This window comes from Ranitomeya variabilis, chromosome 6, assembly GCF_051348905.1.
Source record: "Ranitomeya variabilis isolate aRanVar5 chromosome 6, aRanVar5.hap1, whole genome shotgun sequence".
Classification (NCBI taxonomy): Eukaryota; Metazoa; Chordata; class Amphibia; order Anura; family Dendrobatidae; genus Ranitomeya; species Ranitomeya variabilis.
The window spans coordinates 165,884,115-165,899,773 of record NC_135237.1 but is presented as its reverse complement, the minus strand read 5'-3'; the positions used below and the strand labels follow the sequence as shown (position 1 = coordinate 165,899,773).

Here is a 15,659-nt window from a genome sequence, read left to right as displayed (position 1 = left end):
TGTGGATTCCGATACCGATTTCCGATATCGCAAACATATCAGAACTCGGTATCGGAATTCCGATACCAGATTCAGAAGATCGCCGACCTCATGGCCGACCCCACACAGGGGTCGGGTCGGGTTTCATGAAACCCGACTTTGCCAAAAGTCGGCGACTTCTGAAAATGGTCGACCCGTTTCGCTCAACCCTAGAGGCGAACACTGGTGGTAAGTGCTCCAGTGGAACTGAAGACACCGAAGATTAAGGGCACAAGGGAGAGACAATTTGAGTGGGGATGGGGGGATTTATTATGTGTGGGGAGAATTTCAGTGGGGATAGGGGGATTTATTATGTGTGGGGAGAATTGGAGTGGGGATGGGGGGATTTATTGTGTGTGGGGAGAATTGGAGTGGGGATGGGGGGATTTATTGTGTGTGGGGAGAATTGGAGTGGGGATAGGGGGATTTATTGTGTGTGAGGAGAATTGGAGTGGGGATGGGGGATTTATTGTGTGGGGAGAATTGGAGTGGGGATGGGGGGATTTATTGTGTGGGGAGAATTGGAGTGGGGATGGGGGGATTTATTGTGTGTGGGGAGAATTGGAGTGGGGATAGGGGGATTTATTCTGTGTGAGGAGAATTGGAGTGGGGATGGGGGGATTTATTGTGTGGGGAGAATTGGAGTGGGGATGGGGGGATTTATTGTGTGTGGGGAGAATTGGAGTGGGGATGGGGGGATTTATTGTGTGTGGAGAGAGTTGGAGTGGGGATAAGGGGATTTATTGTGTGGGGAAAATTGGAGTGGGGATGGGGGATTTATTATGAGTGGGGAGAATTGGAGTGGAGATGGGGGATTTATTGTGCGCGGGGAGAATTGGAGTAGGGATGGGGGTGTTTAATGTATGGGATGAGATTTGGAGTGGGGATGGGGGATTTAATGTGTGTGGGGAAATTTAGAGTGGAGATGGGAATTCCGATACCAGATTCAGAAGATCGCCGACCTCATGGCCGACCCCACACAGGGGTCGGGTTTCATGAAACCCGACTTTGCCAAAAGTCGGCGACTTCTGAAAATGGTCGACCCGTTTCGCTCAACCCTAGAGGCGAACACTGGTGGTAAGTGCTCCAGTGGAACTGAAGACACCGAAGATTAAGGGCACAAGGGAGAGACAATTTGAGTGGGGATGGGGGGATTTATTGTGTGGGGAGAATTGGAGTGGGGATGGGGGGATTTATTGTGTGTGGGGAGAATTGGAGTGGGGATAGGAGGATTTATTCTGTGTGAGGAGAATTGGAGTGGGGATGGGGGGATTTATTGTGTGGGGGGAATTTGAGTGGGGATGGGGGATTTATTATGAGTGGGGAGAATTGGAGTGGAGATGGGGGATTTATTGTGCGCGGGGAGAATTGGAGTAGGGATGGGGGTGTTTAATGTATGGGATGAGATTTGGAGTGGGGATGGGGGATTTAATGTGTGTGGGGAAATTTGGAGTGGAGATGGGGTTACTTATTGTGTGGGGAGATTTATAGTGGGGATGGGGGATTTAATGTGTGGGGGAGATTTGAAGACACAAAATAAAGAGCAAAGGGGGAGATGGGGGCATATATGAGGAAACAGTACGGGCAAATGGGGGGGCATGTATGAGGAAACAGTATGGGGTAATGGGGGGCATGTATGAGGAAACAATATGGGGGAATGTGGGGCATGTACTAGGAAACAGTATGGGGGAATGTGGGGCACGTATGAGGAAACTACTGGGGAATGGGGGGCATGTATGAGGAAACAGTACGGGCAATGGGGGAATATATGAGAAAACAGTATGGGGATTGGTGCAGACAGTATGGGAAGTGAACAGGGGAATGTATGCGGACACAGTATGAGTAGCAATGTGAAAAATGTATGTGGACAGAGTACGGGGAGTGAAAGTGATGGGATGTGTGCAGACACAGTATGGAGAGTCAGGTGAGCAGGCAGTATAGAAAGTGAGGGGGTAAATATATGAGGAGACAGTATGGTGAACAGGGGAGATTTGAGAGGAGACAGTATGATGAGGAAGGGGAATAGTGTGAGGAGACAGTATGGGGGGAGAAAAGTGAGTGGGCACGGAATAGAAACTGAGTAGTGGGGGCGTAGCATGGAGGGACACTGTAAGGGTACAGCCAGGAGGGGACAGTATACCAAAGAGGGCGGAGTGTGATGAGAGAGTACGGGGGGGGGGGGGGTGGCTCAGTATGAGAGGTCAGTGTAAAGAGCATGTACCATAACAGGGACAGTGTGGGGGTCATATTTTATGCAGACAATATAGTGAGGGGCCATTTTTTATTCAGGAGTATTATAATGACACTTCTATCTTTACGGGTATCATGTGGAGATTTTCTGCAAAAGAGCGGAGAAGATGGAAGTCTGCAGGGACAAGCTGTGGATGAGAAAACTCATCATGGGGTCTGGACAAGATGAAGAAAAGAAGGAGAATGACTCCAGAGACGACGACATCTATAAGGTACCTGGATGTAAATGTTATTTGTGATACTAACTAATTCTCATGTTTTTATTTATGTTAGGATCATTAAAGGGGATGTCCAGGTTTGTAATGAGTCTGCAGTCATTCTCGTGCTGGCGATTTACATATATGTGGTCATGTGCTGACTAGACATGTGTGGCCTCACTCAATGAAAATGAACTGAGTGAGGCTGGGCACATCTAGTCGGAATGTGGTCAGAAGTATACAAATCGCATGCTTGTGCTGACATGACTGCCACCGGCAAGGGAGAATCCTGAAAGTGTGCAGTGCATTAGTTGTGAGAATTCAGAAGCCTGCAATGTCAGGATTCAGCTCTGCAAGTTCCAGTAGTCATCACATGGACACTTCACTCATATGCGACTTTTATACTTTTGGGGTACAGTGCAAAGCTCAAAAGGGAAGAAGTGCCATACTTGAGTTCAGATTTTGCAGGACTGGTTTTAGGGTGCCATTTCACATTGGTAGAGCCCCTGGGGTGCCAGAACAGCAGGCTACCCCCATAAGTGACCACATTTTACAAACTATACCTCTCAATGAATTCATCTAGGGGTGCAGAGATCATATTTTAATACCACAGGTGTGTCACAGAATTTTATACCATTGGGCAGAAAAAACTAAAATAACTACCACTTTTTACCACCAAAATTTTGTTTTATCCTCAGATGTTACATTTTCACACTGGGAATTGGGGCACCAAAATTTGTATCACAATTTATTCTGAATGTACAAATACCCCCTATGTGGTTGTACAGCCACATGGCGAGACTCGGGAGGGATGGAGAGCTATTTACCTCCTGGAGCGCAGATTTTCATAGAATAGTTTGCAGACTCCATATACAGAGTCCCTAAGTGCTAGAAGAGCAGAATCCCCCTTCAAGTGACTGCATTTTGGAAATTATATATACCCCTTTGGAAATTTATCTACAGATGTAGTGAAGATTTTGACTCCTTGGGTGTTTTCCAGAAACAAGCAGTAGTGGATGTTGCTGAGTGAAAACGGCAAACTGCCATTGTAGTGCCCAGTAAGTTGTAATCACCATTACGTTGTGGTGCCCCGCTCAGGCTTCTGGAGACACGCACCTGTAAGGCTACTTTCACACTTCCGTTTTTTGGTTTCCGTCGATGTGCAGTGAAATGACGTATCGACGGACGTCATGAAAATAGTGAAAAACATATGCGACAGATCCAGTGAAATGACGGATGCGTCGTTCTGATTTGTCAAGGGAAAAATTTAGAGAGAGAGAGATACTTTTTTCCTGGACTTGAAAATCCTTCCGGGCATGCTCAGAAGGGAAAAACTGGATCCGTCGCTGGATTCCTGTGTTTGACGGTCAGCGACGGATGCAGTTTTTCCGACCGATTTTCCAACGTGCACAAAAAACGTTACAATAAACGTTTTCTCTGCACGACGGACCGTTTTTTTACGACGGATCAGTGCACGACGGATGAAACGGATGGCCATCCGTCACAATCCGTCGCTAATACAAGTCTATGGCAAATTTTTTTGCAGGATCCTGCATTCTCAAAAATCAACGGATTGTGACGGATCTGAAAAGACGGAAGTGTGAAAGAGGCCTTAATCAGGCGGGCTGTCATTGCTGCAGAAATGCCAAACACATGGATGCTAAATGTGGTTTAAGCACACTGCTGTGATCAGAAGGGAGGGAGGCTTTTGGATTGAGGAGGGCAGAGTTTGCTGAATTTCTTCTGGTGGGCAAGGAGTCAGAGCCTTTGTACCAGTAACGTGGAAGCCCCCTATATTTCTGTAACAAATGACATCTGAGTGGGGACTTGCTTTTTTTTGTGGATTGAGTTGAAGCTTTTATTGGGAACTTTTTAAATAACGTTTTGGGAACACATTTGTACGACAATGTAGGCTGAGCACTTAAATCGAGGTTTCCATTTAAATCAGCAAGTGACATGATTAAGATGAAAGCTCCCAGGGAGCCACCCACTATAATGAGGCAGCAGAGTTACTATGGACTCCATTTGGCCTCTGTTCAGTGTTGTCCTTTTCAGAAGGGCACAAAACTGTGGCGGAACGTGCTTATCTGCACACATAAAAAGACAGACACCACCAGATCATAGGCTAGACGGCGTCCATCTGCCTCATTATAGGAAATCTTCCGTCGGGGGTTCCGTATGAATCACGTATTTTAGAGATTTACACGGAAACCCCGGTGTAAGCTCTCAGCGTAGAATGCAGGATAAATGTGCGCTGAGCCTTATTGCGATTTTTGGGAGGCAGAACGAAAAAATTAACAGCCGGTGAATAATAGGCTTTATTTATTATTTACGCTGTTCCTCATGCGGTATAAGTGATTAGACGACTTTATTTTTCAGGCTGACGCGATTACAGCGATACCAGATTCCACTTTTTGTTTGGCGGTATTAAGATAAAGCATTGTTCTTTGCATCTTTTTTTTTTACGGTGTTCACTGAAGGGGTTAACTAGTGGGACAATTTTATAGGTTGGGTCGTTCCGTATGTGGCGATACCAAAGATGTGTACTTTTAAATGTATTTATTGGAATAATATTTTTTCTTTTTTTTGGTTCTTTATTTTGAAATAAATAATAAAAAAATTACAATTGGTTGATGGGACATCAACTTACCGTGCCCTGATCGCTGATCCAATACTCATAGGTTATTAGATCTGTGCATCGCAGGCAGAGCTTACAGGCCACCATCCCGGGGTGACCCCCCGTGGCCATCTTTCGGCTCGGGGTCACCATGGTGAACATAGGCACAACGTGGTCACAATCACATTGTGCCGATGAGAGCAGAGAGGGAGCTCCCTCCCTCTGCGATGCCCATTGATGTTGCTGTCACTATTGACAAAGGCATCAGAGGCATTAAATGCCAGTGATAGGATATAGAAATGACACCTGCATTTGATCGCGGCGGCGCTCAGCATGAGCCCCCACGATCGGAATAAGTATATGTATGGCGGTTTATCATTTTTATTTAGTAATTGGAATTATTATTTCTTCCCTGGTACATATTCTCTCTTCAGTTTTCTCGATTTATACAAGGCCTCTTTGAGACACTCACACTTACCGGGATTACAATTCTCAGTAGACAATAAACAGTTTCCTCATATTTCTTTTGGGATCTGCTTCGACAACAGTGCCCTGGCACAGCCTGCAAATACTTTTCCTCACGTACCTATAGTGTTTCACATCCTGTCATGTTCCTCTGCATCATACCCCAGACACGATCCCAGGGATGGCATGCTGACTAACACTATACACATGCCCAAATGTGTCTTAGTGATAATTAACTTTTCCTATATTTTTTCTTGTTTTCTTAGGCCACGTGCATATGTTGATTACTTAGTGAGTTTTTTACCACAGTATTAGGCTAGTTTCACACTAGTGTTTTGAGGAGCTGTGGAGGGCTGCGGACTTCCTCCGTGAAGCCCTGCCCTCAGTCGCACCTCTGCCGCTAGCTCCGCCTACTTCTGTATACGGCCTGCGTACCTATCTTTAACATTAGGTACGCAGGTCGTGCAGCTGTATGCGGATGCTTCCGCATGCGTCGTTTTGACAATGCGGCAAAAAAAAAAAATTGCTACCAGCTACGTCCTACACTGGTCGCCGCATCATCAAAACGACGCATGCAGAAGCATCCGCATACAGCCGCACGACCTGCATACCTAATGTTAAATATAGGTACGCAGGCCGCATGCAGAAGTAGGCTAAGTTAGAGGCGGAGGTGCGCCCGAGGGCAGTGCTTCACAGAGGAAGTCCGCAGCTCCTCTGCAGCTCCTCAAAACGCTAGTGTGAAACCGGCCTTAGTAAGCCAAAACCAGAAATGGAGCCATCAAAGGAAAAGTATAATATAAACAGGACACCACTTCAGCATTTATTACCCACTCCTGGTTTTGGCTTTCAAATACTGAGGTAAAAAATTCACCAAATACTCAACGTGTGCACGTGGCCTTAAACAGCAGTGACAAGCACACTATTGTGAGTGATAATTTATGGTTTTGTTGCAGTTTACAGCTCTAGGGTCAAGTTATGCATGCTCCCCTGACCCCTTATGCTAAGTTCCCATGATGTATTTTTGGTGCGTTTTTGATGAGCAGTTTAATATTCATGACTTTTCTTTAAAGCAACAGATTCTGGCACTATACGACCATTGGATGGAGTGAAAATCCTGGATTTAACAAGGTGTGTGGTGACAAGTAAAATAAAAAGTCATCATCTTTTAGGGTATGTGCACATGTTGCGAATTTGGCTGCGGATCCGCAGTGGATTTGACGCTGCAGATTCACAGCGGATTTCCATGCGTTGTACAGTACCATTGTAATCCTATGGAAAACCAAATCCACAGTGCACATGCTGCGGAAAATACCGCACAGAAACGCTGCGGTTTATTTTCAGCAGCATGTCAATTCTTTGTGTGGATTCCGCAGCGTTTTACACCTATTCCATAATTGGAATCCGTAGGTGTGAAAATGCATGTGAAATCCGCACAAAATCGCGGTAAATCCGGAGGTAGTTCGTAGGTAAAACGCAGGGCGTTTTACCTGTGGATTTTTCAGAATCTGCGCGAAAAAATCCGCACACGAATCCGCAACATGTGCACATACCCTTAAAGTATCTCTTCAGACTACATGATTTTCCATATAGTGGCATGATTATTTATTTGATTCCTCCCTTGTCGTAGAGTGTTGGCTGGACCTTTCGCTACAATGATCCTTGGAGATCTGGGAGCTGAAGTTATAAAAGTAGAGAAGCCAGGTAATCATTTTAGTTTCAAAAGTATTTATTGAATAATATGTGAAGTTAGAAGAACAGTCTTTTTAATATGAGCAATGTATGCATACATTAAAAAAAAAAAAAAAGCTAACAGAAATATCCCCTTTTTCAGAAGCTGGATACTATACGACACATGTGCAAGTAATATAAAGAAAACGATTATTAGGCCATGTTCTGATGTTCAGTATTTGGTCAGTCCAAACCTTTTCACGATGATTTCAAGTTATGGTGTTTATTTTTATTTTTGTAAAGTAAGATCTTTTTGTCACCAACAATCACTTCTAAAGCAAAAAAGGGGGTCCTCTCTTGATGATGTAAGACATGATTTTGTATGAGGTGTATGGGAATTGAAGGGCTTTGTCTAAGGCCAGCGTCACACTGGCATATTGCATCCGATGCGAGAGCATCAGATGCGATATGCTAATGACACTCGGCTCCTGCTCGCAGCAGAGCAGGAGCCGAGTGTCATGCGTCTGTGCTCCGATTCTCTCGCACAGGGAGGATCGGAGCACAGCTGCGGAGGAGGCGGAGAAAATAATTTCTCCATCTCCTCCATTGCTGGGGTCCGCTTATAACGCACAGCACTCGGATGATATCCGAGTGGTGTGCGCTGTCTCACTCGCACCCATAGGCTTATATGGGTGCCAGTGAGCCGAGAGTTTTCCTCGGTCCGAGACAATCGCAGCATGCTGCGATTATCTCGGACCGAGGAAAACGGCCGACAAAAAGTCGGCTGGTGGGAGCTGCCCCATAGCTGAACATTGGTCAGAGTGCAATGCGATTTTTTTATCGCATTGCACTCAGCCGTTTAAAACGCCAGTGTGACGCCGGCCTAATATCCAAAAGTGGTTGCCAACATAACAAGCTCAATATTAACCCCTTTCTGACATGGCTGGCTATTTTCCCCTTTTCTGTTTCCTTTTTTTCCTCTTCTTCCAAGAGCCATAACTTTTTTATTTTTCTATCAATATAGCCAAACAAGGGTTTGTGTTTTGCAGGACGAGTTGTGCGTTGGAATGACAGCATTCATTTTATCATGTAATGCACTGGAAAGCGGGAAAAAAAATATGCTGCAAAATTGAAAAAAAGGGCAAATCCACAATTGTTTTTTGGGGGTTTATTACCATGTTCACTGGTAAAAATGACCTGGCAATATGATTCTCCATGTCAGTATGATTATGAAGATACCAGACATCTATAGTTTTTTTTTTATTTAAATGTTGGAAAAAAATTTAAATTGTTTAAAAAACAAAACATTTTTTTCTTGTACTGCTATATTTTGAGAACTGTAACATTTTTAATATTTGGTCTATGGGGCTAATTTATGCATTCTGGACTGACATTTTTATTGATACCATTTTGAGGTAGAGACAATGTTTCAATCGCCTTTTATTTCCTTTTTTTTTGAGTGTCACACCGTTCAAAAAATGGTAATTCTGGCATTTAGATTTTTTTCTCATTACATCATTTAATTAATTACCATATTTAATTTTATATTTAATTACTTAATTCATTTTATATTTTGATAGATCAGACTTTTAAGTATGAAACAATGCCACATGTGTATTTTTTTTAATCTATTTTTAATGGTGCAAAAGGGGGGTGATTTGAACTTTTATTTTTACATTTTCTTACTACTCACTGTACTTGTTAGTTGCTTTAGGAACTTTTGTGATCATCCAATCACTTGTTGTATATACAACAATACCACAGTGCTGCTGCAAAAAAATCGCAGTCTCCTATAAACACAAGCCAGAAGATGGTCTTCAGCAGACACTTGGCTGGCATTTCAAATGATGGTTGAATATCACAGCATCATCTTTTGGGAAAAATGCAGGCTTTAGGCTTCTTTCACACTTCAGTTGTTTGGCGTCAGTCTGCTCCGACATAGTGACGGATCGACGGATCTGTCACAATTGTTGAGAAAATGGTTCTAACGGATCCGTTTTTTTGACGGATCCGTTACGTGGGGGTTGTCTGGGAAAAGTATCTACTTTTTGGAGCATGCGCAATTGAAAAAGCGGATTGGGGCGACGGATCCGCCGAAATGACGGTTGTGACAGATCCCATAGGCGGCCATTCTATGGAATGGCGGATGCGACGGATCCGTCGCGAACCGCCATTTCGGCGCAGGCAAAAAACGTTATAATGTCCGTCTATGTCTAGATGTCGTCCGCCAAATTTCGAAGGATCCCTCACATGGCGGATGGAACGGACGACCATCCGTCACAATCCGTCGCTAATGCAAGTCTATGGGAAAATAGCGAATCCGCCAAAAAAATGGCGGATCCGCTATTTGATGAAAACGGCGGATTCAAACTGACGCCAAAAGACTGAAGTGTGAAAGAGGCCTTTTTAAGTCAGCATATGACATAGCCGTCATATGTCGGTAAGTTGTTACATTTAATTTTTTTTTTTTTTAATTTTACTTAATTTCACAGTGCCTTAGAGACATCACCATTGTCTCCACTGGGGCTCAAAAATTCCCTATCAGTATGTCTTTGGAGAGTGGGCTGTGAATGGGAGAGTCTGGTGAGATGACAAGATGTGTATGAGGGCCTTAACCCCTTTACCCCCAAGGGTGGTTTGCATGTTAATGACCAGGCCAATTTTTACAATTCTGACCACTGTCCATTTATGAGGTTATAACTCTGGAACGCTTCAACGGATCCCGGTGATTCTGACATTGTTTTCTCGTGACATATTGTATTTCATGATAGTGGTAAAATTTCTTTGATATAACCTTCGTTTATTTGTGAAAAAAACGGAAATTTGGCGAAAATGTTGAAAATTTCGCTATTTTCCAAATTTGAATTTTTATGCAATTAAATCACAGAGATATGTGGAGCGCCCGCACTGCCACAGGGCCGAGGGGCACCCGGTTCCGGGCCTCAGAGTCTCTGTTCTGGGGGTTGTCACGGTGGCTAGGCCCGGTCCGTGGCCCTGCCTGTCAGGGGGACGTCCGGTGAAAGCATAGATGAGGATAGTGTGGTTGGTGTGGTGGTGCGGTGCAGTAAATAACGAGGACACCAGGTTGCAGTCTCTTTACCTCTTTACTGAAGATCTCTGGGTCCTCAGTCCGGATCCCGGATAACCAGGCTGCGCAAGTCCGGCCGGTCCAATGGCACCTCCAGAGTTCTCTTTGCAGGTGGAAATCTGTGCCTTCCTTCTAGCGCTATGTGTTGCGGTCCTTCCCTGCTGTGCTTACGGAAAGTCCCCACAACTGTTGTGTCTGTTTCTTAAGTTCCCTCACAACACGATTAGATGATGTTCTGCTAATCCTCCGTCCCTCCCTGATGTTACGGTTAGGTCGGCACCCGTTTGACGGGTAGGCTCGGAGCTCTTCCGGGACCCTAGAGTCGCCCCTCTCCACAAGTTGCCCCCCAAGACTGCATAGGTGATTTAGGTGAGACAGCCCGCCTGAGACTGACTGTCCTGCCGTAGGTTCGAAGTATTGCCTGAATCTATATATATAGAAATACTTCCTTTGGCGTTCCGGCCACCGGTTGTTTGCGCCTCACTAGGATGTTGCCTCGGTCTTACAGCACGACCCCTACTGGTATTCTCCTTCTTGCTTTGATCTCGTTTCTCACTCAGCACAATCTATCTCGCTTCTAATCCTTCCTTGGGCACCGCCGCTATACTGAGCAGGCACGGTCCCGTTACGTTCTTTCCTGTAGCCAAGCCTCTGTCAGGATCCCACCCCTGACAGGGACCCTACCGAATCTTCCCCTACAACACCCTCTGCCACAAGGTGTTGCCTGGTTCCAACCCAGTCAGCTTTCTCCCCTAACTTCCTGCCTGACCCCCAGTTTTACCAGTATGTGAGGAGTGGCCTAATGAATAGAACCCTTAGCTCCCCCTGGAGGCCCGGCTGTGAAATGTATTGGTGTCTGTGATACCTGCTCAGATGAACTCCTTCAGTGCCATCAGACGTACCATAGCTCCCCTTAGTGGCGGAGCCACAGTACTGCAACGACCAGGACTCTGGGGCGCTGCATATGTCACACAAAATACTTAATAAGTAACATTTCCCACATGTCTACTTTACATCAGCACAATTTTGGAACCAAAATTTTTTTTGTTAGGGAGCTATAAGGGTTAAAAAGTTGACCAGCAATTTCTCATTTTTACAACACCATTTTTTTTTAGGGACCACATCTCATTTGAAGTCATTTTGAAGGGTCTATATGATAGAAAATAACCAAGTGTGACACCAATCTAAAAACTGCACCCCTCAAGGTGCTCAAGACCACATTCAAGAAGTTTATTAACCCTTCAGGTGTTTCACAGGAATATTTGGAATGTTTAAATAAAAATGTGCAAATTGCCTCTACTTAGAAAAAGAGGACTTAACTCTATAGCGCCACCTGTTGGAAGTAGTGATCCTACAAGTCACAATCAACCCTCTAACGAGTCGTGCAATATGACTTAGGGTAAAAGCCAAATCAGTATCTCAATTCGCAGACACGGTGTTTTGGGCTGTTGGCCCTCGTCAGTGCGAAGCATGAGAACTGATTTGGCTAGGTGAGAGGCTCTGGACTGGGGTCTAAGGGGTATCGTTTCTTCTTATGGAGAGTGACATACCATCTCTGGTTTGTCAAGGTAAGGAGGCTTATTTGCTGTACAATGCTCCTCTGGGAAATTAAATATGCAAATTGCCTCTTCTTAGAAAAAGAGGACTTAACTCTATAGCGCCACCTGTTGGAAGTAGCGATCCTACAAGTCACAATCAACCCTCTAACGAGTCGTGCAATATGACTTAGGATAAAAGCCAAATCAGTATCTCAATTCTAGACACCGTGTCTGCGAATTGAGATACTGATTTGGCTTTTATCCTAAGTCATATTGCACGACTCGTTAGAGGGTTGATTGTGACTTGTAGGATCGCTACTTCCAACAGGTGGCACTATAGAGTTAAGTCCTCTTTTTCTAAGAAGAGGCAATTTGCATATTTAATTTCCCAGAGGAGCATTGCACGGCAAATAAGCCTCCTTACCTTGACAAGCCAGAGATGGTATGTCACTCTCTATAAAGAGAAACGATACCCCTTAGACCCTAAATAAAAATGAACATTTAACTTTTTTTCAAAACAAATTGGAGCTGAAGTAAATTTTTTGTATTTTATAAAGGGTAACAGGAGAAAATGGACCGCAAAAGTTGTTGTACAATTTGTCCTGAGTACGCCGACACCCTATATGTGGGGGTAAACCACTGTTTGGGCGCATGGCAGAGCTCGGAAGCGAAGGAGCGCCATTTGACTTTTCAATGCAAAATTGACAGGAATTGAGATGGGACGCCATGTTGCGTTTGGAGAGCCACTGATGTGCCTAAACATTGAAACCCCCCACAAGTGACACCATTTCGGAAAGTAGACCCCCTAAGAAACTCATCTAGATGTGTTGTGAGAGCTTTGAACCCCCAAGAGTTTCACTACAGTTTATAATGCAGAGCCGTGAAAATAAAAATTATTTTTTTTCCACAAAAATTAATTTTAGCCCCCAGTTTTGTATTTTTCCAAGGGAAACAGTTGAAATTGGACCCCAAAAGTTGTTGTCCAATTTGTCCTGAGTACGCTGATACCACATATGTGGTGGAGAACCACCGTTTGAGCGCATGGCAGAGCTCGGAAGGGAAGGAGCGTCATTTGGAATGCAGACTTAGATGGATTGGTCTGCAGGCATCACATTGCATTTGCAGAGCCCCTAATGTACCTAAACAGTAGAAACCCCCCACAAGTGACCCCATATTGGAAACTAGACCTCCCAAGGAACTTACCTAGATGTGTTGTGAGAACTTTGAACCCCCAAGTGTTTCACTACAGTTTATAACGCAGAGCCGTGAAAATAAAAAATCTTTTTTTTTTCCACAAAAATTATTTTTTAGCCCCCAGTTTTGTATTTTCCCAAGGATAACAGGAGAAATTGGACCCCAAAAATTGTTGTCCAATGTGTCCTGAGTACGCTGATACCCCATATGTTGGGGTAAACCCCTGTTTGGGCGCACGGGAGAGCTCTGAAGGGAAGGAGCACTGTTTTACTTTTTCAACACAGAATTGGCTGGAATTGACATCGGACGCCATGTCGCGTTTGGAGAGCCCCTGAAGTGCCTAAACAGTGAAAACCCCCCAATTATAACTGAAACCCTAATCCAAACACATGCCTAACCCTAATCCCAACAGTAACCCTAACCACACCCCTAACCCTGACACACCCCTAACCCTCATCCCAACCCTATTCCCAACCGTAAATGTAATCCAAACCCTAACCCTAACTTAAGCCCCAACCCTAACCCTAACTTTAGCCCCAACCCTAACTGTAGCCTTAACCCTAGCCCCAACCCTAACCCTAGCCCTAACCCTTGCCCTAATCCTAAACCTAACCCTAGCCCTAACCCTAGCCCTAACCCTAATGGGAAAATGGAAATAAATACATTTTTTTTTAATTTTTTTCATTTTTCGCTAACTAAGCTTGTGATGAAGGGGGGTTTGATTTACTTTTATAGTGGGTTTTTTAGCGGATTTTTATGATTGGCAGCCATCACACACTGAAAGACGCTTTTTATTGCAAAAAATATTTTTCGCGTTACCACATTTTGAGAGCTATAATTTTTCCATATTTTGGTCCACAGAGTCATATGAGGTCTTGTTTTTTGCGGGACGAGTTGACGTTTTTATTGGTAACATTTTCGGGCACGTGACATTTTTTGATCTCTTTTAATTCTGATTTTTGTGAGGCAGAATGACAAAAAAACAGCTATTCATGAATTCCTTTTGGGGGAGGCGTTTATACCTTTCACGTTTGGTAAAATGGATAAAGCAGTTTTATTCTTCGGGTCAGTACGATTACAGCGATACCTCATCTATATAATTTTTTATGTTTTGGCGCTTTTCTACGATGAAAACTATTTTATAGAAAAAATAATTATTTTTGCATCGCTTTATTCTGAGGACTATATCTTTTTTATTTTTTTTTTGATGATGCTGTATGGTAGTTCTTTTTTTGCTGGACAAGATGACGTTTTCAGCGGTACCATGTTTATTTATATCCGTCTTTTTGATCGCGCTTTTTTGCCTCGTTTTTTTTTTTTTTACGGTGTTCACTGAAGGGGTTAACTAGTGGGACAGTTTTATAGGTCGGGTCATTACGGACGCGGCGATACTAAATATGTGTACTTTTATTGTTTTTTTTTTATTTAGATAAAGAAATGTATTTATAGGAACAATATATATATTGGGTTTTTTTAATTTTTTTTTTACACATGTGAATATTTTTTTTTTACACTAACATTGCCCCGGGGGGGCATCATGTTATAGTGTAAGATCGCTGATCTGACACTTTGCTGTGCACTGTGTCAGATCGGCGATCTGACGTGCACAGCTCCAGTCTTACAGGCGCTGTGAAGCCACCTCCCTGCAGGACCCGGATGCCGCGGCCATTTTGAATCCGGGCCTGCTGCAGGGAGGAGGAGGTAAGGCTACGTTCACATTAGCGTTAAGCTAATGTGCGTCGGGTTTGCGTCGGCGACGCAGCGGCGACGCATGCGTCATGCGCCCCTATACTTAACATGGGGGACGCATGCGTTTTTTTTGTTGCGTTGTGCGACACATGCGTCTTTTTTGCCGCAAGCGTCGGACCAAGAAAAACGCAACAAGTTGCATTTTTCTTGCGTCCGATTTTCGGCAAAAACCGACGCATGCGTCGCAAAACGCAGCGTTTTTGCGTGCGTTTTGACGCGTTTTTGCGTGCGTTGTGCGTTGCGTCGCCGACGCAATGGCGCACAACGCTAGTGTGAACGTAGCCTAAGAGACCCTCGGAGCAACGTGATCACATCGCGTTGCTCCGAAGGTCTCAGGGAAGCATGCAGGGAGCCCCCTCCCTGCACAATGCTTCCCTATACCGCCGGGACACTGCAATCATGTTTGATCGCAGTGTGCCGGGGGGTTAATGTGCCGGGGGCGGTCCGTGACCGCTCCTGGCACATACTGCCGGATGTCAGCTGCGATAGTCAGCTGACACCCGGTCGCGATCGGCCGCGCTCCCCCCATGAGCGCGGCTGATCGCATATGACGTACTATCCCATCGGTGGTCATACGGGCCCACCCCACCTCGTCGGGATAGTACTTCTAATGTCAGAAAGGGTTAAGTCACTATAGAGGGAAGTGCATAATAAAGTGAGTAAGTAAATTACCTTCAATTGTGCTCAAAAGTTTACATACCTCAGCAGAATTTTTGCTTTCTTGGCTTTTTTTCAGAGAATATGAATGAGAACACCAAAAGGGGTTCTCCACTCATGGTTAGTGGTTGGGTGAAGCCATTTATTGTCAAAATAGATGGTAGCCCGATTCTAACTCATCGGGTATTCTAGAATATGTATGTAGTTTATTTATGAAG

The 15,659-nt window shown here is 44.5% G+C and overlaps 1 protein-coding gene across 4 annotated transcripts in view; it reads left to right on the top strand.

Annotated features, from left to right (window-relative positions):
* The window catches only part of SUGCT (succinyl-CoA:glutarate-CoA transferase), a 1,711,098-nt gene that overhangs the window by 33,100 nt on the left and 1,662,339 nt on the right, over positions 1-15,659 (top strand). For 3 of the 4 annotated variants that reach the window (XM_077269201.1, XM_077269204.1, XM_077269203.1), the window contains exons 2-3: positions 6,618-6,675; positions 7,175-7,248. In XM_077269201.1, the coding sequence (XP_077125316.1) occupies positions 6,618-6,675; positions 7,175-7,248 (132 nt within the window). The remainder of the gene's footprint in view (positions 1-6,617; positions 6,676-7,174; positions 7,249-15,659) is intronic. The other variant, XM_077269202.1, reaches the window with a different exon arrangement.